Source organism: Bidens hawaiensis, unplaced genomic scaffold (assembly GCF_021521415.1).
Source record: "Bidens hawaiensis isolate Kalapana, Puna unplaced genomic scaffold, B.hawaiensis_p1.1 tig00000904_1, whole genome shotgun sequence".
NCBI lineage: Eukaryota > Viridiplantae > Streptophyta > Magnoliopsida > Asterales > Asteraceae > Bidens > Bidens hawaiensis.
Window position 1 is genome coordinate 4,323,929 of NW_027491052.1, and position 23,774 is coordinate 4,347,702.

General features: G+C 32.6%; 2 protein-coding genes and 1 pseudogene across 2 annotated transcripts; 1 reads left to right on the plus strand and 2 right to left on the minus strand.

The window, feature by feature from the left end:
• Window positions 1-3,183: 3,183 nt before the first annotated feature.
• Window positions 3,184-4,523, minus strand: LOC143546052 (arginine--tRNA ligase, chloroplastic/mitochondrial-like). The gene is given in 7 exon segments (XM_077037806.1): window positions 3,184-3,294; window positions 3,382-3,480; window positions 3,562-3,780; window positions 3,851-3,920; window positions 4,040-4,109; window positions 4,238-4,361; window positions 4,419-4,523. Coding segments are annotated over 7 exon segments (798 nt in total).
• Window positions 4,524-14,164: 9,641 nt separating this feature from the next.
• LOC143546062 (protein FAR1-RELATED SEQUENCE 5-like) lies at window positions 14,165-15,301 on the minus strand. Its single transcript, XM_077037812.1, has one exon. It carries the CDS (start codon window positions 15,299-15,301, stop codon window positions 14,165-14,167), a length of 1,137 nt encoding a protein of 378 aa, XP_076893927.1.
• Window positions 15,302-20,888: 5,587 nt separating this feature from the next.
• Window positions 20,889-21,362, plus strand: LOC143546071 (uncharacterized protein At5g65660 pseudogene; annotated as a pseudogene).
• Window positions 21,363-23,774: the final 2,412 nt, after the last annotated feature.

Consider the following 23,774-nt stretch of genomic DNA (forward strand, 5'->3'; position numbering starts at 1 on the left):
AAAGTATTAGTTGAAAGTATTAGGCTTCTAATACGCTTTGCTAAAACGTTCTCTGATCGGTCAATGGGATTGCCGAACATGTGTAATAAATTGTAATCTGTATCATCTGAAAAGTAAATAGAAGTTCGATTCACCTTCATGAGGTCGGATAGAACTAATCACTAGTAGAAAAACAAGCTTTAGACACGTTTGAGTTTTCTTTTTTGACGCGGTTAACACCCAAAACCGCATCTAAAAAGGTTTCATAATATCACAAAAATCTACTTCGTAAAAAAACTGCTCTAAAGCTACAAAACTGCGTCAAATGATATGGGGCTCATTTTTAGCCGCGTTTTTGGTAAAACTGCGTCTAAAGCTCTAGGTTTTAATTAACCATAATACACTTGTAATCTAATTACCCTCATTGACACACAACCGTCAGTTTCCTTTTTGCTCTCTTTCATCATCATTTACTTATTGAAGAATTAACACAAGTCTTTTAGTCCATATTTCGCAAATTGTATCATATGTTAGCCCAATTTAACATAAATCTTTTAGTCTATCTATTCAAATCAGTCAAATTACTAGGGTTGTTCATGAGCCGAACTGAGTGAAGGCTTGCTCATTTACACCTGAACCGAACCGAACGACTGAAATTCGAAACAAGCCAAAATCGAACCAAGCATTTTTCGATCGAACATCAAGCGATTTTCGAGCATTATTTATTTTATTTTCACTTAAAAATTTTTAATTAGAAACAAGTTTGAAGGTTGTAAATAATATATTTTGTAAACAAATTAGTAATTTTTAGCCAAACATATAGTATGTTGTAATTATTTAGGAGAAATAAGCTTGAATTGAGATATAATAAACATGTAAATAAACTTCTGGTATTCTGAAAACTTGAAGTAAATAAATAAAACTATAAAATTGACGAAATTAAGAAGATTTTAAAAGATTTAAAAAATTATATACTTATATTTCTATTCTTAAAATTCAAAATTATGGATAGACTTTTAATGCTTTTAAATACATAAATTTTGGATTATCCATTCCAAATTCAATAAAAAATGCAATCTTAAAATTTGATACTTTATCATGTAAAAAGATATGTTTTATAAAAAAATATAAATAATAGAAATACTATGTGAAATAAAGAGGCGGTGGGTAGTTAGAAAAATGTAAAGAGGTGGCAAACAATCGGTTCATACGTAAATAGATCAAAGTTATCAGACCTGGTTACTTACAATAGGGTTGGTTCCTGAGTCCTAAGAATGCCATTATAGGGTCGGGCAAGACTTGAACCGATTAGACCTGGTTATTAACAATATGACTGATTCTCGAATCATGAGAATGCACGAAACGGGGAATCGAAATAACTACTACAAAATAACTATTACATAAGGTTGTGTGTAGTGGGCGACGCTGTTTTTTTTTGTTTTTTGTTTTTTAGTGATATTGGGCTACAACACAGCCCCCAAGCGATAAGTGGTGGTGTGTTGGGGGGGGGGGGTATAGATTTGTCGTCGGGTTTGGGTTTGTCTAGGGTTAAAAATAATAATTAAACATTTTTATTGGGTGGGTGGGGGGATTCAAAAAGCGGTAGCGGCGCAGCTTGCTGCCCGCTTACCTTCTGTTTTAATGTAATCACTATCTTTCGGTGAAATTTATACATGATATTTATATTGTTGATATTCTAACAAAAAAATGGTGCAAGACACGGACCCGTTTTTGGTATTTGACCCGCATTATCTAACTATACTCTATGACCCGGTTTCTATAGCCATTTCACAAACTCTAACTAGCCGCTTTCTCTCCATTGTTCCGGCTAAGATGTGCTCTTTGCATGCTTTGTAATTTAATAATTTTATCTAACTTTTTTTTATTGTTATTCAAATAAAGTTTTCTATGGATTGTGTATTACATGTAGGGTGGGCAAACATGTTAGACCTGTGATGCCCGAGCCGGACTCGTATAGTGTTATTCTCAGGATCCGGAAATCGGCTTTATTGTAAATAACTGGGTTTCATCGGTTCGGGTCTCGCGAGTCTTACCCGGTTTATGCTCACTCCTAATTACCCAAGTTTCTACTACCGTATTTTCTAATTTAAACTTCCTTCAGATATGTTTAAAATTTATAATTATATAGAGTTTTAATGATTTTAAAAATTGAAAATTTTATGTTATATTAAATATATTTATACATTCCAAATTTAATAAAAATCATAAATCTTAGTTTGTGCTATATGTAACATGATATTTTAAAAAATAAAAAGGTATACCTTTCTTGATTTCAAAATAATAGATCACGTATTCATTATAAGTTTACCAGGTATTTAGTAAAAAAAAAAGGTAAAATAGGTGGGCAGTTCCAAAAAAAACAATAATAAAGAGGCGCCAAACATTAAGGTGCTGTTTGTTTTTGCAGACATAAACTGTCTGCAAGCTGATTTCATCTGTTTTCATGTCTGCAACTGAAGATGTGGTCTGAAGATCTGCAAGCTGAAAATATAAGACTGTTTGTTTTTATAAGCTGATACTGTCTGCAAGCTAAATAACTATTATTATTATATGTATCCAGAAAGAAAAAAACATTTGCGGTGATGATTATCGAAAACCACATCTCTTAAAAGTTAAAACTGACCTCACGAATTCGAGTATCGCTGCTCCTCTATATAACTAGACCGATATAGAGGAGCAGCGATACTCAAACTCGTAACTTTCACGAGAAACCCACGAAACAAGTAGTTGGAAAAACAGGTGGTCTAGCTCAAGAATCACTTTTCAAGCAACGAAGAATTAATCGGTTTCCAGTGAGTTGCGAGCCCCTTGATTCATTCTAGTAAATCAGTCTTAACAATAAAGAGAGAATGTGTTTGTAATGGATCTTGTCACTGGTTATATTTTTGTCTTTTTTGGTGAAGAAGTAGGACTAGCGTCTAGCGATCACGCCAAAAGAAGTCATGGGGCTGGTCAGTGGTCAACAAAGGTTGGTTAAAAGCAAGTATCGGACTAAACTAAGCCTGTCTTTAGACGGTTCAGATCAGACCTTAGACAGACTGAGGTGTTCGCCTCATACGCTTCTCGTGACTTAAGCCACGAGCACATATTTAACTGGAGACTGCTGATCAAACTAGAATTATAATATATATCAAGCATTAAAGTTACTATTCAAAACATTATTCACACAACTTCAAATGTGTATTAGATTTTGTAGACAGGGGTAATGCCCAAAAGATGAAAGCATTTCCTCATCACCACTGCAGTTGCCTCACACAATAATAATCGGCTCGTCTCCTCAGCAGACCCGACAACCTGCCCGATATCCAAAAGTAACGACAACTCCCTTATATAATAAATAAACAAGATTCTATAAAATAAACAATTTCTCGGAAAGTATACCTTGCACTCTGAGTAGAAACTTGTAAACTTCTCGGATAAATCATATAGATATTCACACAAGACGTTTGGTAACAAATTTGTGCAAGCATCTTCGACCGCCTTTAAAACAAATTAAAATAAGATGTTTGACCGGTACTTCAAATTATAGACAAAAATGCTTGATTTTGGTTCATTTCTTACCTCAGCAAACCGGAGCAAATGTAATCCCAGCTTGCGTTCATCGTCTGTATGTAATAATATTTGCCCCTCCTGTCACAAACATGTCGATATTTTATTTCAACTCAAAATTAAATAAATAAATAACTCTTCCCTTTTCAACTCCTCTATGTCTTTACCGGATTTTCTGATAATCGAACATATTCGAGCGTGTGCATACAGCAGATATACTGCAGTATTACCCTATGTATCAAAAAAATATGTGCAGGTAAGAAACAATAACGGTGTCACGGTTTCAAATTAATAAAAGCACCTTGTCATTAAGCATCTGATCAAAATTGAACGTGTAACTGGTCGATCTGTTATTCTTCAGGTCTGCATACCTGTTAAGAACACAAATAGTCAAAACAATATAACTTGTTGCAGTAATAAATGTGTTGGTGCTAATAGCATGAGCACAATAACCATGGTAAAAATAATAATAAAAGCATGATAAACTTACTTAACAGCACCGTATCCAACCGCTTCAGCAGTCTGCTCAAGCTCCTCAGCAGTCCGTTCGGCCGCCTTACCTAATAAACTCATAATTATTGATTGACTTCACTTGAATGATAATAATAATAATAATAATAATAATAATAATAATAATAATAATAATAATAATAATAATAATAATTAATAAAGTAATAAGAGGTTATACCTCGTTCCACAAGAGCTGCTTTACAACGAGTTTTAGCTTCATCCAACCAGCTTAACGACTTCAGTATGGGAGGGGCTGGTCGGAGGAGAAGAGGGAGGTCACCAGATTTTAGGGTTCTTATATCCTGAAACACTATTAATTACTTGAAACGATGGTGTATAGAAGGGTTAATTGAGTGAACTGCAGCTGGCATAAAACGTAATAACGATCTTTCGAGATCAATTCTAATATTATACCTAAACCCGACCCCCCCTAGTTTAGGGTTTTGTTTTTCAATCAACACCATGGGAGGGGCTGGTCGGAGGAGAAGAGGGAGGTACCTGGTCGGAGGAGAAGAGGGAGGTACCTGGTCACCGGAAAAATGATCGGAGGAGGAGCGCCTGATGTTGTGTGCGTACCTGGTCGGAGGAGAAGAGTGAGTAGGGTTTTGTGAAGATGTTATAAGAAAGAGATCTGTGTCTTATTTTTTAAGAGGAAATAAGATGTGTTCAGATCTGTTTAAAAAAAAAAAACAAACAGTCTTCAAGGGTGACGTCTGCGCGCCTGCAGACATAAGCTCCCTTGAAGATGTTTGAAGAAAAAACAAACACCCCCTAACATTCTCCTTGATCTGTTCGAGCCCTAAAAAACCCCCCCTCAAATCACCACGTTTGGAGCTAAATTTTGCAGCGATTTTGAAGAACATCCATCTGGTATTATTTTCTGCATAAAAAAAGTATCAATTTTGCTTTGCTCTTTCTGATTATTAATTTGTTTTCTAATTTTGTTCAAAATTGTTGATGGGTTTTTCTTTTTATCGATTCAGAAACGATTTCTGAGTTGTGGATTTATAAACCAGCTTTTTTTTATCAAGCGTGTAGGTACACTTCTTGCTTTTATATTCAATTTGAATTTTTTTTAAATAGATATGAAGTAAAGGCCATTGACAAAGAGATGTTGTTAAGGTTAATTATCTCGATCTTAAGTTAAGGTTAACCAAAGAAGCTAAGGTATATGTTAATGTATTATATATATTATTATTGTAGTAGTGTCGAAAATATTAATACAATAGTTTGCTAATTAATTTGTAGGAAAAAAATTGAAAAGGCAAGTTCAAATGTACAAGCAAACAAACACCCGCACAAGTTAGGATGCATAGGATATAAGGGTTGAAAAAAAAATGGACACAATATGGCCTTCACTCGTGAAAAGTCGTCCAGAACTTGCTGAAATGGGAGACAGCCGTTGTCCACAGTGGGTCGCGACTAGAAGGGATAAGGACTCAGAAAATGGTGATGATGACATTGGTCAACAGGATGCAACAGTAAGAAAAATGGTAAGTAAAGTTATATATTTATTTCTATATATTAAATATGTCGAATACTTGAACATTTATATTTTACATATATGCTTACTTTATAATAGATTGCTGATGAGAATAATATGAAACGTGATGGAACTTATGGTAATGGGCAATCTAATCCATTAATTGAAACTCTTGGACCTGAGCAGGGGGCCAAACACAGACGGTTTCATATTCTATAGTTGACATTATATGAATATAAGTCTTTTTATAAGTATGTGTATATATTAATTTATGTAATATTTGATGTTGAGTTTATTGGGAAATCACAAGTTCAAGGAGGGTATTTTAAAGATTGTAGGGAAAGGGTGGACAAGAACATAGAGGTGAACGTGAGCCAGAAGAGACGAAGTGTGTGCGCAAGCCTGGGTTTTGATGGATCCGGACCGAGTGGCTCACATATTGTATATTCGGATATCGAGGTAATATAAAGTCTTACAATTTAAAGCTTATATATAAATATATTTGTTTATCAAAATCTTATATGGCTTTGCAGAATATATGTCAATGTGAAGGACATATCTCCGGTCTATGTAGCTTTCATGAAGATAAAGAATACTTCCTTGCACCATATTTGGATGTGCATTATATTTATGTATATTTTTTACTTATTAATCTATTTTAATTAATTTTTCCTTATTTTATTAGTACTTAATTGTTCTCTAAGATGATGCTTTTTTTTTTTGGAGCAATCATTGGTCCCTATTCATTATTATCCCCAAAAAAGCACGAGTATATATTTTAGATTCTCTAATAATAGCGGGAAAAAATGATCAATCTAAATATCTTCTTTTGGAAGTAATTCGGTCTGCTTTTAGTGAAATCAATTTTACATGGACAATGATTCTGGTATGATTCATATTTCTTAGTTGATTTATTTTTTTAAGTTTAAATAATTAATTGTTAATTTATTGTAGTGTCAACAACAACCATCCAATTGGGAATGTGGTTTCATGGTGCTCAAATATATGTTTGATTTTGTGTATACTTATCAAAACAAATTTTATGACCTTGTAAGTATTTTATATTTTATATTTGTTTGATTTTCTTAAATACTAACTTACTCTATTTTATTTCTTTTTAAGATGGTGCATGACATGACGCTTGTTACTGAAACAGAGATCGAGAACTTACTTGAGAACTTGATGACGGGCTTTGTTACAAAGTTTGGTATAGTTGATTAGAAGTATTTGTAGTTTAGATTATATTTTGATTAACAGATTGACAGTCTCTATTGTAAACTTATGGATTTAATGCATTTTGGTTTAGCTGAAAACTATGTTTTGAAGTTTACATTGTAAATTTTGGATTTATTGCATTATGGTTAATTGTGTTATTTTGGTCGATTAATTTGATTGTGAGCGGTTTAAATAGATTTGGGAAGTTAAATTCTAGATTTGACGCCATAATTGCAAATTATAAATGCTCGTTTGACGCGGTTTGCGAGTGGCTAAAAATATTTTTTTGGAAAGACGAGTTGCTTATTTGACGCGGTTTAAAAGTGTGGCTAAAAATGATTTTTTGGAAATTAGAGTAGAGCATTTGATGCGGTTTTAAGCATTTGACGCTGTTTCCAAAACCGCGTCTAAAAAGAAGTATAGCTTTTGAGGCCCTATTTTTTGACGCGGTGAAAAACCGCGTCTAAAGCTTGTTTTCACCGCATCTAAAGCTCGTTCTTTTACTAGTGAATATAGAATCTTTCTTGTAACCAGCTTCTTCAAGAACTTGGGTCAGAACAAGCTGTAAAACCAGAATCAACAAAGATTAATAACTAATTTTAGTTTAAGACAACTAATTCATAAACCTCAAATATGTATAACAAAATTCAAAACTGTCATATAAATAAGAGAAGGTGATTACTAATTACATTCCACTTTATGTTGTACGGTGGCTCGAGAACTAAATGCAGACAAAAATGCCACAAATTCCTTGAAATTCAACTCGTCAATCATCCTGAACAATCGCTGAGAGATGAAACATATAAATTAAATCATTCATGGAGCTAGGCTTTGAAAGTATTAGTTGAAATTCTTCAACACTCTAAATTTTGATTTCTTCTAATACGTTTCACTTATACGTTCCTCTTATACATTTCTCTTATACGTTCAGTTTAAAAATGTCAAAATTTATCAACACTCTAATTTTTTATTTCTTCTAATACGTTTTGCTAAAACGTTCTCTGATATTTTCTTAAGAAAATGTCTAAAAGACAATTATACCCTTATGTTAATACGTTCTTTATTAGACAACTTTAAAACACATCATTCAGAACTCAAAATTGATCGATTTAAGCTTCAAATTGATGATTAATTGAATCGATTTCAAAGATTAACCGATCAATTGGCTTCAATTTCAATTTCAATTCAACTAAACAAACCTGTGACGAGTTTTCCGTTTTCCGATGAGTTCGTTGTCGACGGCGATGATGGTGACGAAGAGCGTTGATGGTGAAGAAGGTGTGCTGATGTCGGCGACTGGTGGTGGAGACGGATTGAGGGAGAGGGATGAGCAAATGATCAGTGTAATTGTGATTTTGGGTTTTGAAAATTTAACGGTTGGAAGTGTCGTGTACGTAATGTATGATAAAGGATTATTGTATTTTATCCTTTATCTATCTATCTATATATACTAGTTTTAGAGCCCGTGTTACACACGGGATAATTCAAATTATAAAATTATAAGTAAAACAAATAATTACATGACGTATATGAAAAAAATGTATTACATCTCTACTTGTATTTATACAATTTGTACATAAATTGATTTTATTTATATCACAGAATGGTTTTTTTTAATGAATTTAATAAAAAAAATGTCGGTGCAAAATCGTACCCGAGAATGCTTCTTTCTATTGAAAAATACATTCTCGGTGTCATATATGTATAATTGAAAGAATTTTGGTTATTAATAAATTTTGAAAATAAGACTTCTCAATTCTCATATGATAGTAGTTCTAACCACTCAGCCTAAATACAAAAGAGGCTTTATCTTTATTGATATATTTATCAATTTACCACCCATAAAAAAAATAGGATATTAAATTGTAACAATAGATATTCTTCAAGAACTATGTTTTTCTGAGCTATACCATAAAAAAGATTTTGATAAGTTTCAGAGGGCTTCTCAACTTTGTCATAATGACAACATAAAAAATAACATGTTAACCTATTCAATTTTGTGAATATTTTGTTTCATTTGAGCATAGTTTTGCATGACATGCTTCCCATACAACGTTCTGATCACCGTTGAAGGAAAAATTCATGTTAACATAAATATTTGAAATTTCATAAAAGTTAATAAGCATTGATAGGCATAGGGGTGACAAGTCGAAAGTGTTCACAATATTTTCTTAAGTTTTAATAGTTGAGGGAAAAATAGTCAATTTGCCAAATCCCAAACATTTTGATTATTTCAAAAAATGCACTTAAAAATAAACTTGAAACCCGAATCATGTTTAAAATTCTAACTTTCATACTTTTGACATTTTAAAGTTAACACTTTGAACCCATAACAAATTTGATGATAATCTATTTTGCATTCTCGAACTTTTAAACATACTCAAAATTTTCTTTTTTTGACCCGTAACAAAATTTGACCTAAATATAATTAACTTGTACCAAACAATCTATTTACCAACTTTTGACCCATAAAATCAAAATTAACATCCACATAAAACCCAAAACAATTTTCATTTGAGAAACATGATTTGTTGTTGATTTTTGGAATTCACCAAGTATTTTGAAATGTATAGTAAAATAACATGTTAATATTTATATTTATAAAAATATATAGATATTATATAAATATAGTGTAAAAGAAAAGTGAATAATTATTGATTTATTACATATATTAGAGTATATTAGTTTTGGAGGGAAAAAAATTATAAGAATTAACCAAACATGACAAGTGTCTCAATTTATTTTACTTTATTAGAATAGGTATATATATATATATATATATATATATATATATATATATATATATATATATATATATATATATGGGAGATTTCTTTTGAGAACCACTTTAAGTTTTAAGAACTCGGAAGAACTCGGCGTAACAATTTTTTTTCTTTGAAATTTTTTTACATATACGTAATATATGTAGGTTACACGTACATGAAAGAAATTACAAAATTTCACCGAGTCGACTTTTTTCATAGGTGTAACTGACGTTTAAATTAGTGTAATCAATGTACATCTGTATTCTTTCTGCTACTTAGTATTCTAATCAGATTTAATCTCAATCACATAATTTAGCATATTTAATTAAATGTATGGTTAAGAATGAGGTTTTTAAGTTCTTAAAAATCAATAAGGTTCTCAAATTATCCCTCATATACACACACACACACACACATACACACATATAAGGGAGGGATCTTTTGAGAACCATGTTGAGTTGTAAGAACTTAAGAACTCCATTCTAGGCCACACATTTAATTAAATGGATTGAAATATGTGGCTGAGATAAAATCTAGCAAAAAAGTCAAAGCAGGAGAGAGAATAAAGATATAAGTGGTTACACTAACTTTTACATCCGTTACACATGTATAAAAAGTCGACTCGGTGTGTAAAAAATTCTGTAATTTTTTTACGTGTATGTAACCTATATAGTACGCACGTTTTAAAAAAATTCGAAAAAAAATCGTTATACTGAGTTCTTTTGAGTTCTTAAAACTCAAAGGGGTTCTCATTTGAAATCTCCCCAATATATATATATATATATAATCCATCGACTTAAAGAATGTCTTTCAGATACATTAAGAAAAGGATTAATTTCATGTGCCAACAGTTAAAAAAAAACATCAATAGTAAGTGACGAAGAGAGTTGCGAATTATTTTGGAGAAAGACGAGTATATATGGTGAAATAGATGAAAAATAATCGCGTAAACAAAAAAAAAATCTATTCCATATTAGTTTTATAAGTAAATTTTTTTTTTTTCAAATTTCATATGTGGAGGGACTTTAAAGTACAAAAAATTATGAAGGGACTATAACATGTAAAAACAGATTCTATGTTGGTTTTTATTTATGGTATTTGTGTTAAAAAGTACAAGGGGAAAGTGAATACTGTGCTGTCAGCCGTGCAACCTTATACTTAAAACCTATCCAAACTAAGTAGTTTTGATAAAAAAAAAACCCTAAAAGCTAAAAAGGATTAAAACACCATCAAAACTACGCTCTGCTCTCTTGTGCTTCACTATAAACCCTAGGAAGTTCAATGATGATCGACGATTAACAAGGACGAACGGAGATTGAGGCTAAAGATTAATCATTAACAGACGTGAAGGCATTTCATGTACCCCTTGAATAATCGATCAGGTTTTAATTATGATTGTATCACCTATTTCGGCCTTGCCTTTTGCAATTAATTATCTAATAACGTTCAGAGAATATGCTTCAGCTTGATTTATGGTAGTTCAATTTCAAACTATAATTATATGATGCAGAAAGCGGTGAAGGATAATGACAGTTTGTGTGTTTCATAAACTAATTCTGCACAAACAAGGAGTCAAAGTATTTCTTTTTTATTTTATGTGTCCTAGTATTCAATTCATTCATTTTAGAATGATGTGTTCCCTTGTTGGACTTTCTAGGAGACATTACAATGATGAAACCAGTGGCATTCACTTTTTTTTACCCTTGCATTCAATTCTTACCTGATAGGCATTCATAACCATAATGAAACCGGTGGCATTATTGTTGATTGTTTCACTGTAGTTGGTGGAAACGCCATTCGATTTAGGGGTGTCATTTTTAACCGACTCGAGACACGAACAACCCGATCCGAGGCCCGAACAGCCTAATCCGAATTTACCCAAAGATGAACATTCTTATTTAATGTTTATTATGTTCATGCAGATGTATTTCTGTCTCCGCCTTGCGGTGCGCACATATGATGTATATATGTGTGAACCCTCGGGTGGGCAAAAGTGAAATTGCACTAATTTTGACGTTATTTTACTAATCTCGTGAAAATAACGTTAAAAGTGACGGACGGTTAATCAGGCATCATGTAGTGGCTTTGATAGCTGAAAGATAAGGGTACATGCACCGATCAGCCGGTGTCCCGATGATTGAGTGCTATGTGCCTTATGTCTAAGGCTTGATGCAAAACTACTATTGAGCCGGGGGTCTCACCGGAAGCAGCCTCTCTATCCCTATGGGGTAGAGGTAAGGCTGCCTACATCTTACCCTCCTCAGACCCTACCATAGCTTTGCTATTGGTGGGATATACTGAGTACGATGATGATGAAGCAGACACAATAGTTGCTTGCACATAATCCAAACCTGCAACACTTTTAATCATCTAAAACTTCCACCAATTAAATTTCTCTTAATGTTTCGAATGACCAAAATGTCCTAGACATCAAGCCTCGACCCGTTTGCATTATATCTCGATAGCAACCTGTAAATGCTCGAACACCCGTAACTCACTGTTCCAAATTTCAATATCCATTGGTACTTCATCTGACCCGTTTAAGAATTTTCAAACCATTTCCAGAAATGCCCTTGCCAATGACTTGACTGCTGCTACTGCTTATAACCATATCCATTTCTACTCCTGCTATAATGCCTCTCCTAAACTGCACTTACATTCAAACCAACTCTACAAATGCTAAATCTTTATGGACATTGTTACTAGTTTTATTAGTTTATGGCTGGCATTTTTTTTTTGATTGCTTATATACTTTAATGTAACTGTTAACACTCTGCAAAATCTCTCAAAATTCATGTCACTTTTGGAGAAGAGTAGGACATTTGATTTTAAAAAGTCCTATAGTCTACACAGTCAAAATATAAACTCATGTCAACTTTTTGGAGCACCTCAAAATTCTTTCTGTTAAAAACTTGTGTATATGCAATTTTTTTTTTACAAAATGCTAATCACCCTGTTCTTCTTTTTATGCATAGAAACAGTAAATGTTTCCCAAATGTGAAAGCTATAAAAAGTGCAACTGCTGACATTGTGAGTCATACTTTGACTCATAAGCAATAGAATCTAGCAACATCTTTCAAAAGTATTGCTGCAAATTACCTTCAAAACTACAGTTTGAGCAAAACGGGTCGGTCAACTAATTGGTAAAAAAAAAAGTATTGCTGCAAATTACCTTCAAAACTACAGCTTGAGCAAAACGGGTCGGTCAACTAATTGGTAAAAAAAGACAAATAAAAATTGTAAGTACACCTTGCCCAGTATCATTAAAAAAAAGACGAATAAAAATCGTAAGTACACTTTGCCCAAAGATCTAAAAATGGCATAAACAAGTTTATTTCATACACTAATCAAAGAGGTGCCACCATAGCAAATCTATAAAAGTATTCGGTCCCCAAGTCGATTCACATATCATCCTTCTCTTTTTACTAACGACTCATCGTCCTGCCAAAAAAAAATACTGTAAGTACCATACTAACAACCACTATTTATTAGTAAATACATATTTACCTTTTTTTTCCGGACATCCGGTGATGTAATGACCCGGTTGCTTGCAGTAAGAACACGTTTTCTTTTTTGGTGCTTCGAGGGAAGACTTGATCCTAGTTGCACTTTTGGGACGACCTTTATTATTTGTTTTAATTTGTGGATCACGAATAGAAATTTGAGGCATCAAGTTTACTTACGAACTTCCCATATTAGAATTCTGTATAGTGCATTCCAACTGTTTGGAATTTGTTCGAAAGCTTTGTTCTTCTAAAAAGCTAACCAAGATGGAATTTAGTTTCTTTATCTCAGATGGGGAATCTCTTGCATGCTCGATTGCTTTTCTAAAGTTTGATTGAACACACCATAAAGTTAACGCACTGACTTCATTTCCACTATTTGTGTCTTCGAGCGCAATCGTGTGATTATCAGACTAATACCTAACATCAAGTGTCCACCTAGGTAAAATATAATGATTAGGAATGGTTTCAACATTCCTCTTCTTCAACACGTATAATATATGCTTGCATAATATCCCATCTGTTTCAAACTTTGCACATGAGCATGTTACATCTATCTTATCCGAGATTTGAAAGTTAACAGTTCTCCAGTATATTTTATCAATATCAAGCTGCCCAACCTTATATTTGATTTCTTCTAAAGTTTTGCTTATCGTCTCATGGGTTAAATTAAGGGTAGCTTCGGTCCATTCTTTCTTGAATATATCAAAGAGCTTTCTAGTGTAACGTTGACTTGCTTTTTTCTCTATCATATTTACAGAAGAAAGATTTGGCTCGGAGTCCATGGTCTTGAAGTCTTCATCATTTTCGGAACCCCTTTGGCAAGCAATAGCTTTATCATACTGGATTACAAACTCATTTAACATGGCATTTGAATTCACAAATCCATCAAAAAAAGAATGAATGCTCTCGCTTCTTCCACTTGATGTCATGCCAGCAAAAAAACAATCTTTCAAGAAGGCTTTAGCCCAATACTTGCGCGGCTTATACATCTCTGTTATCCAACTCCCACTTTGAAATTGGTATTTACCACATAAAAGTTCCCAATGATTTTCAAATTCTTCAACAGTATTACTCTTATCCACTGCTTGTATGCCTCTTCAATATCACTATAACGAACTATAAGTGCTCGAAGATGTTCAATCTGATGCTTCTTTATATGCCATGAATAGAAACGATGTCGGGTTTTTGGAAAAAACTCTTTTAATTGCATTTCCAATAGCTTTGTCATCAGTAATTATTGCCAATGGATGCTTATCAAACATGCACTTTAAGAAATTTTGAAACAACCATTCAAAAGTCTCTTGTTTCTCATTCTCCAATAGCGCACCGACAAAAAGCATGGACTGGTGGTGATGATTCACCCCGACAAATGGAGCAAATGGCATCATAAACTTATTGGTCATATATGTGACATCAAACACAACAACGCCTGCAAATTTTATATACGAGTCTCTTGATCTCCCATCTGCCCAAAAAATATTTCTAGGAGACCCATCGTCGAATAAGTCCACAACAAAATAAAGGTCGCGGTCTTCTAGTAATTTATCTTGGAAATATTTAATAAGGCCATAAAACTCTTTACCCTTGTACTGTTTTCGTTGTTCACCTAAGATATCGGCACATTGTTTTGATGTGACATCATTTTCACTTGGATTTTTCATAGTATTTACGACTTTCTTGATTTGACAAGGTCTCAACCCGGATTGACCAAGTTCCAATATCAGAGATTTACAAGCCAGTGAGCGGTGAAATTTCCCATGAGACCTATGTTTCATTACCTTGGTCGGAGTAACGGTTAGTTCATGGTTGTGTGCATTGTTAAATGCATCAACGGACCATTTCCCATCTTTACCTTTTGTAATTCGAAGAAATGCTTCACATCCGGTCCTTAAATTCCTATGACGTTTCTTAGCTTCTCCCGCAGAACCATCACGCTTCAAATCTTTAAAACCCTCTTTGTTGCATACATATTTCCTTCGATAAACCTCGTTTGTTGTCTTATTTTTATAAGTCTCACGTTTACGTATTCCAAAACCATGTAAAAACGCATAATCATTATAGAATTCATATGCGTCATCAGGAGTATCAAAAACCTGTCCAATTACTTCATTTGTGACTTGTTTTCCAACCCCAGAATCCAAGTCCACGGCTTCTGTTTCCTCTATTTCAACACCGGAACTGTTATTTGTGACCAAATACCCGTTTGCATCAACATGTTTAATAAGATTTGTTTCAAAAGCTTCATTCTCTGATTGAATCGCTACTAAATCCATTATGGTGTTGCTGTATCAATAAAAGAAAAATATTTGAACATGTAAACTGATAATCAACAAGTAAAAGAAAGAATCAGAACGTGGATTAGCTAGTACACAAACTTTTTAAGCATGGACTGAACATGAAAACTGATAATCAACCACTTTGCTTTAGTAAATAGAGAGAAATAGGAACCTGATCGATTACTCAAGGGGTACATGAAATGCCTTCACGTCTGTTAATGTTTAATCTTCAGCCTCAATCTCCGTCCGTCCTTATTAATCGTCGATCATCATTGAACTTCCTAGGGTTTATAGTGAAGCATAAGAGAGCAGAGAGAGCAGAGCGTAGTTTTGATGGTGTTTTAATCCTTTTTAGCTTTTAGGGTTTTCTTTTTTATCAAAACTACGTAGTTTTGATAAGTTTTACGTATAAGGTTGCACGACTGACAACACCGTATTCACTTTTCCCAAAGTATAATACAAGAATAGAATTAAAGTATGGGAGTTGCTTTTTTAAAAGAATCAAATGAACATAGCTGTTTTCAGTAACTAATTTAAATTATGTGTAGTTTAAAAAAATATATGTTTACTAGAATTTATTAAAAATATGTTTACAAATGAAAACATATATACAAAAATATATTTTTGAGTAAAAACATTTGTTTCGAAAAAGTATATCTAAAAGAATATAATTCGTTTTGAAAAAGTAATTCAAAAGAAGTATAATATGTTAGTTGTTTCTCTAAAAAAATAAGAGAAAGAAGAGGATAAAATTCCTTCATTATGCTGTCGATCAGCCTTTTTTTTAAATGTTGAAGAACGATAACATAAAAACAAAAGAAAAAAAGAAAAGGAAGGAAAAATTTTATTTCATTAGAATGAAAATTAGCAAGAAACAAAAACACTATATAAAACATAAACGACGCATAACATATACGACATATATGTTATGCAGTGTATAAACATATACGCTCACACCTTTTTTGTGTATAGAAAACGAGCGTTTTACCCGGCGCGTTGTGCTGGGATAGGTCGGTAAAACATGGATGATGTTAAAACCAAAGCAGGTGGTAAGTCGATGCAAACCTGTCAGTTTAGTTACGTTCATTATGGTATCGGAAATAAAACAAAAAATGAAACAAAACAATATAAAAACGCGGGGCGGCGTCGGTAAGTAAAACTCAGGCTTTGAGGTGATGAGTCTACGCAAGTTTGATCGGTCTCCGTCACCTTCATTACGGTACCGAAACTAAAACAAAAACAAATTTGGCATTTTTCCGGTTTCGTTAAGTTCGTTATGGTACCGAAACTAAAACAAAATGCAGTGATTCTATGCGAATTCGGTCGGTTTTACTTAACAACACAACCATTCGGCCTAAACCAAAATTAATGTTAGGCAACCATTCTCACGTATACATAAACATAAATAACGCACTTGAAAAAAAATATAACCAAAACCATAAACAACACAGTTGAAAAAAAAAACACATCTGATAAAAAATAATCAATGTTGCACAAGATCAAGATTTAATTCTTGGGGGAAAGCCGATAGAGGCACTTTGCACAATCCACATAAACATCCAACTAACCCCAACATATATGCTAAGACACAAAACCATTATAACATATATAAAAACAAAAGAAACGTATTTTATGACATCAAAGTTCTTAATTATATTAATTTATATTCATTCTTAATTATACTAATTTATAATGAATATGCAAATTCACGTATGATGATTCATGTATGATATACACATCGGGTCGGTTGGGATTGACGTGTCCTGTACCCACAAAAATCATCTTAATTGGACGGTGCCCTTGTCTAATGAACTACAAACTCATGAAGATAAGAAGAGGGATAGTAAAAATAATTGGATTTTTTTTATCTTCTGTGACATGTCAAGTAGCAAGATGATGGGCAAGGTGGTATGCATGGGAATACCGTCTCATTTATGGGGTATCGCCCTTATGATAAAATATGGAAAGTAATAAATAGCTATTATATAATTGAACAAAGATATGAAAGATAAAGTGTATGAAGCTTTTAAAGTATGAGTAAAATTTAAAGATAAATGTGATGCTTAGTTAAATTGTAAATAAAGAATCTTTTTTTATTTCTTATTTGTATACAAAAAAATATATAATTCGTAATTTTCACAAAAGTTTTAAAATGTTTGACTTGTTGTTGGCTAAGTTTTGACTTCTATTGGCTGCGTTGGCGAAAATACAAAACTAACAAATCAATTTTTTTATATGATTCTTCACCCCCCCCCCCTTTTTTTGGTATCGTCACATGTATGAGTTTAGTACATAAAAATGAACAATTAAACTATTATTAGAGACATGAATAATTTGCTTTGTTCTACGTACGGTTGTGATAATATATATTTTCACATCATATTGCTTTCCTATATAAACAACTAGAGTTGTTACATAATGCTAGATGAAACTTTAATTGAAGCAAAACAAAAATATTGCGCATGTGTATTGTGCAAAAAGTAATGTGACTGGATTGACAAAAAAAATAGGATATATAAAAGAAATGTACTTTTTTCTTGTATTTGTTTTTTTATTGTTTAATTAGATAAGACGTTTCAAAATTGGGTTTTTCTTCTTCTTTATTCTTATTACGATGACTTTAGATTTGGGACCAAATTTGGATAGACTTTCATTCTACAAATTACTCACTTGTTAGGATGAATTACCGAACATCAAATATCATGACAATTATGATGTTATTATCCAACTTGCTATGTTCTTTTTGGATTTTTCTAATTTAAAATCGATGCTTTTTTTTCTTTTTTTATTTTGGCTTTTAAAGGAGTTTGTTCTAGCTTGTTTACAAGCTTAAGTGTTGAAACAAATATAGCCATAAAAGGTAGTTGAATAATAAATTAAGATGTTGATTGAGGTTTACAAAAGCTAAAACAAAAATATGGTTGATAATACAAATTTATGCTCGGCATGCATGCTTTTCGTTTTGTCAAAATTTGAAAAAAAAATTATATATGGTTATCAAGTTTAACTTATTTTCATGAACAAATATGAGGCTTCATGAAAAACTACATAATATAAATATTTATGCAAGTACTAGATATTTTTTGGTCTTACTGCGCAGAACCTTCTTTGAGGGTGGTCTTCCCTTGGTCAGTTGGTTGAAGTTAGACACTATGCATACCCACCTTTTTAGGCCATTTCTATTGTGTGTAAATGGTTGGAGCCTTTAGCTATTACAAAACTTTAAGAAAAGTTTATTGGAAGCTATGATAACGGTTTGATGGACAGTGGACGTTTTAAAATTTTCAGAATAATAGGATTTTCCTCGTTAATGATTTGAATGGTGTTGATATTTTCGATTCAATTATTTGCTTACTGATTCTTTGGTTTTGTAATAGGAACGAACATATGAATATTACATGAGTTGAGTGGATTAAAAACCCTGTTTTTTGATCATGTAATCCTTTTCTATTCTTAGTTGGTTTCTCTTTTGTGTGTATAAATTTTCTGAAAAGAGAGAAACAACGTAAAAGCATCAAGAATTTGTTCAATAGGTGGTTCTACGTTTGTGCCGTTACAAGGTATAACCATCAAGATTCTTATTTGTGTTTGCCTTTAAGTTTACTTGGTGGAAACCGCAAACATTGGTTTTGTTTCTTGAAATTTTTCAAAACTTAGATTCCACACTACCCGGTAATTAAAGGGTCTAAATACCTTTTTTTCAAAGAGTAAACTTATGATTTACTAAATCATAGAGGCATATTGATTACCTTTACTTTTTTTTCTTTTCTTATAAACTGCGAAATAATAATAATAATAATAATAATAATAATAAAAATAAAAATAAAAATGATGATAATAATTGCCGTTCAAATAATAATAATAATAATAATAATAATAATAATAATAATAATTATTATTATTATTATTATTAAAAGGGATCCAATAAATACATAAAAAGTTGTTATAATGCTGGTAGAATTTTTTAACCAACACAATTTTTTCTTTTATCTTTTACTAGACTCTCAACACGTGTCGCGTTATTGAAAAGAAACATCGAGTTGGATTCGGTGATTTATAGGCTTTGTAGGGTGTACAAAGAAACTAGCGATCGCCTCCTTTTGTCTTGTTATTTTGCTACGTTAATTTGGAAATTCATGGTAGTTGGTGTAACGTACCACCCATTTATGCATTGTCAGCCCGGGATTTGCTTAAAATCCATGACTCTAGCAACTTGGGATATCAAAAGAAAATGGCTTTACATCATTTTTATGGTGTGTCATTTTCGCAAACACGTCGGCATGCCTTTCAAAAACTATAGAGGGCATCAAATCCTTATCATATCTTTGGATGAAAAATCAACCGATCTTTTAAATTCTTGCATTAAAGATTGGTGTAATTTGTTATACAATTCTCATTGTGATTTGTATAATTTGGTTTGTAGCGTCTTGTTAGTTTTTGTTTAATGAAATTTATAGTTAAAAAAGGAGTATTTATTAAATTGTTAAGGACCCGCGCTTACTTCTAGTACAAGTTATCACCAAATGAGTGAGTTTCAATTGATTATGGTTCAAGGTACGTGATATTAGCTATAGTCACGTCTGATATGTGTTGCAAATAACATCCCAATTGAGTCTCAAATGGGTCCAAGCCTTTTGAATTTCTATAAAGCTAACTTTTCCCTTTTGAGTAAATCAATTTGAATACTTATGTTCATATTACAGAACAACTTGTTACCTTTTGAAATATCTCACTTCAAATATCTTAATTACTACAATATTTTCTTTATTCAAAACCTATCTTTTTTTTTTTAAACGACCAATGTACTAAGCCCGGCTTCTCGGGGTAACCCAATAGTAAAAGGCGGCTTCATACGCTTGGGATTGCATAGCGCTGGCTAGCCCAAACCTACAATTTTTATTCTAGGAAAAACCCACCACCCAAAGAACTTCTTTATGTGGCTCAAAACATATCTAATGTTTCTTTTTTTTTAATGGCCAACGAATCTTTCGCATGGGCTACTGGCTAAATTCGCCACATCGGAATACACTCGTATTTCGATCATGAAAAAACCCTCACCTAAGACCAACGCCCGTGAAAACTCGTCTAAAGGCACGACAGTGCGGTGAGATAAAACCCGTTCGATTCAATGATCCAACTATTGAAAGCCACCTACTCTCATAATCTTCCATCATTTAGTGTCTCTAAAACTAAGTGACGGAGGTATGAATCAAACATGTATCATATAGAACACCAAATATCTCTCTTACAACTCCACCACTAACTATTCGCTACATCTGATGTTTCTAACCAACTAAAACAATATAAGTTAAATATTTTGAACTTGGATATAAATTTTGTAACAAAAAATCTGAAAGCAGTTGATATTTAAGATATTTTATATTACATGATTTTTTTATCAAGTGGTATAGAAAAGTAAGTAATCTTCCATCCATGTTGTTCCGTACCATGCGGGCACGCAGCTGTAGCCCAACAAACACTCAACCATCCTGTATAAATACACCCCAGTAACCGTTCACTTCTCCTCACCATATGAGACGAGTAACCAACAACACACATCAGCGCCAATTCAATCCAATTGCCAATGGAGTCTCCATCGCCGTCGTACTATGACTACTCGCAACACTCCGATTCATCTCGCCCTACCTTAGGCTTTCCACTCGGCACCGCCTTGCTATTAATCGTCATTTTCAGCCTCAGCGGCATACTCTCGTGTTGCTACCACTGGGAGAAGCTCCGCCACCTCCGCGGTGCTTCATTCTCCGACGCCGATATCGATGATCATCACTCCACTTCTAAACCTAATAGCACCTGCTCGGTAAGTGACCTAATTTCTCAATTAGTTGATTGATTTAGAACTAATTTATTTGTTGTTAATTAGCAGGAAGCGTTAGAGAAGGAGAACCGGAGTTTTCCGGTGGTAATGCCTGGCGATCGGATTGCCAGGTTCATAGCGTTGCCGTGTCCGCGTGAACCGGCGAGGCGAGAACCGGTGGTTGCAGAACAAGTTCAGAAGACTCAAAAGCCACCACCACACGTTGCTCTTACTCTCTGCTAAACTGTTCAATTCTTTTTGTATATATATGTTTTGTTTTTATATAAGCATATTTGTTTTATTAAAGTTTACAGAATCAAATTTATAATTGTTTTCATTTTTTATTACTTTTATTTTTATATATATATATATATATATATATATATATACACAACACACTACTTTATTCCTTTCCGGCTATGGAGAATTTTTGTGCGGCTTTAGTGATTTTAAGTTTTTCTTACTTTTTTGATTGGGAGCAAATCAGGAAAATGATATATTTTAGTAAATCAGAATAAAATTAAAATTAGTTTTACTTTTACAAATACAAGTGCACGTGCCTTATATTCACGTATGATCGATAGTTGAGAAACAATATCAACCATCTTCCAAACTTTTAGGTGGGCCATTTCTGTCTATTGGATTTGATGCAATGATGCTCCATTCTTTCAGCGACCGGTTCAACTTTGAAAGAAGCATGGTTGCAAATGTAGGTCTACAAGTCGGAAACTCGTGGAGTAATTACTATAAGATACTGTGAGACGACTTTATCTAACTTCATTTAGTTTCTCGAAATCGATCAAAGGTGGTCAACATAAGCCAAGACCGGATCTAGTTAGTCAACTTAGACCGATTTTGACTTAAAAAGAGTTAAACATAAATCTCACATCGGTTAAAAGTCAGTTAAAAGTCGGGCTAGGTGACGCGGAGTCGGCAAGGGTATCTTTTTTATGTGAACTATGCTTATTTTGACATTAATATAATATCCAAAAATTAATTCTCTTTATATTTACCATGTCTGTGTACTTTCTAAGTACTCCGTATGTACTCTGAGTATATCCAACTTCTCATTCGACCAGTCTACCGACTTTTGCAACATTGGAAAGAAGATATTTAAATTTCTTATTTTTTTAATGTAAAGCATGAGGTTTGTGAGTAGTCGTGTGTAGTTTCAGGTTTGCGAGTTGTGTTTATATATTTTCTTCTCACAAGAGCATTCGTAATAGAATCTTTATCTTTTCGCATCTTCAAAATATAGAATTATATATATAATATATATAGAGTAAGGATCCTAAAAGAACACTCGGCAAATTGAGAACTTTGAAAACCATTTTGGACTATTAAAAAAAAACCTCTAAAAAAATATTTCAAAAAATTATAAAACAAAAAAAACCAAAAAAATTTAAAAAGTAAAAAATCCAAAATTCTTATATTTCATTCCGTTTTCATTAAAAAAATGAATTTTTTTTAATTCGTATTATACGTATACACATATGTATAATTTCATTTAATCTTTAGTTACGTAATATACAGATATTTGTACATTATCATTTATCTTAAATTATACATATGTGTATAAACAAAAAATATATGTGTACATATATGTACATATTATACATATATGTATAATTTAGCTAAACCGAGAATTTTTTTTTCGTTTTTTATAGAAACTAGGATGATAAATAAGAATTTTGGTTTTTTTACATTTTTTTTATTTTTGTGTTTAATTTTGTTTTATGATTTTTTTTTATTTTTAGGTTTTTTGTGATCCAAATAGTTCTCACATGATTCTGATTATATATATATATATATATATATATATGTATATATATGCATATATTAATTTTTAAGTTTTAGCTTACTCACAAATGGTTACTATTCATAAGCACAACCAATTGCTTTAACCATGTATGCAAGAAAATTAATCACTTATTTTATTTTACTAACAATTTTTTATATGTAACATTCTACTTTTTCAAATAATAAATAAAAGAACTTTATTTATTTAGTTAAGTGGTATTGCCCAATATGTTAAATAATAATAAAATGAGTTGTGGGTTTGGAAAACAAAAGATTGATTAGGGGATGGTTATGGGTCTTAAGGTCCATGGGCTTATACTATATAAGCCCTTTAAACCTCCCTAAAATTTTAAAACCCTTATTTCCATCATTCTTGCCTCCATACACTCTCAAAAACACACATAAACACTCTTGTCATTTTGGACTCGGATCCTAGCTGAAGAAGGGTAGATTTCGTGTCGAATTTTCATCAAACAAGAAAACTCATCCTAATTCACGGGTTGAATCAGCCCTGAACCGAGCCGAACCCAAGAGGTACGTTTTCGAATAAAAGGTTGAGTATTTGAGGTCGGATCGCGATGAAACTTGGTAGGATAGTGAATTGGACCTTAGGGTGTAGGAAAAACGTAAACATCATAAACAAGTTGTTTGGAATGAATCATGATGAGCTGGTGGCGTTCGGACCGTGTAAAATTGAGTAGATAAGGATGTTAAGGCCGCAACTCGTTAAAAAGGGTAAAACGGGTCAAGGAGGAATGAAAGAAAATGATTATAGCTGAAAGGCACGAAAACCAATTTCGAATCGAATTCATAATAATTCGATTCGATTGGAAGAAAACTTGATTTGATTCGTTT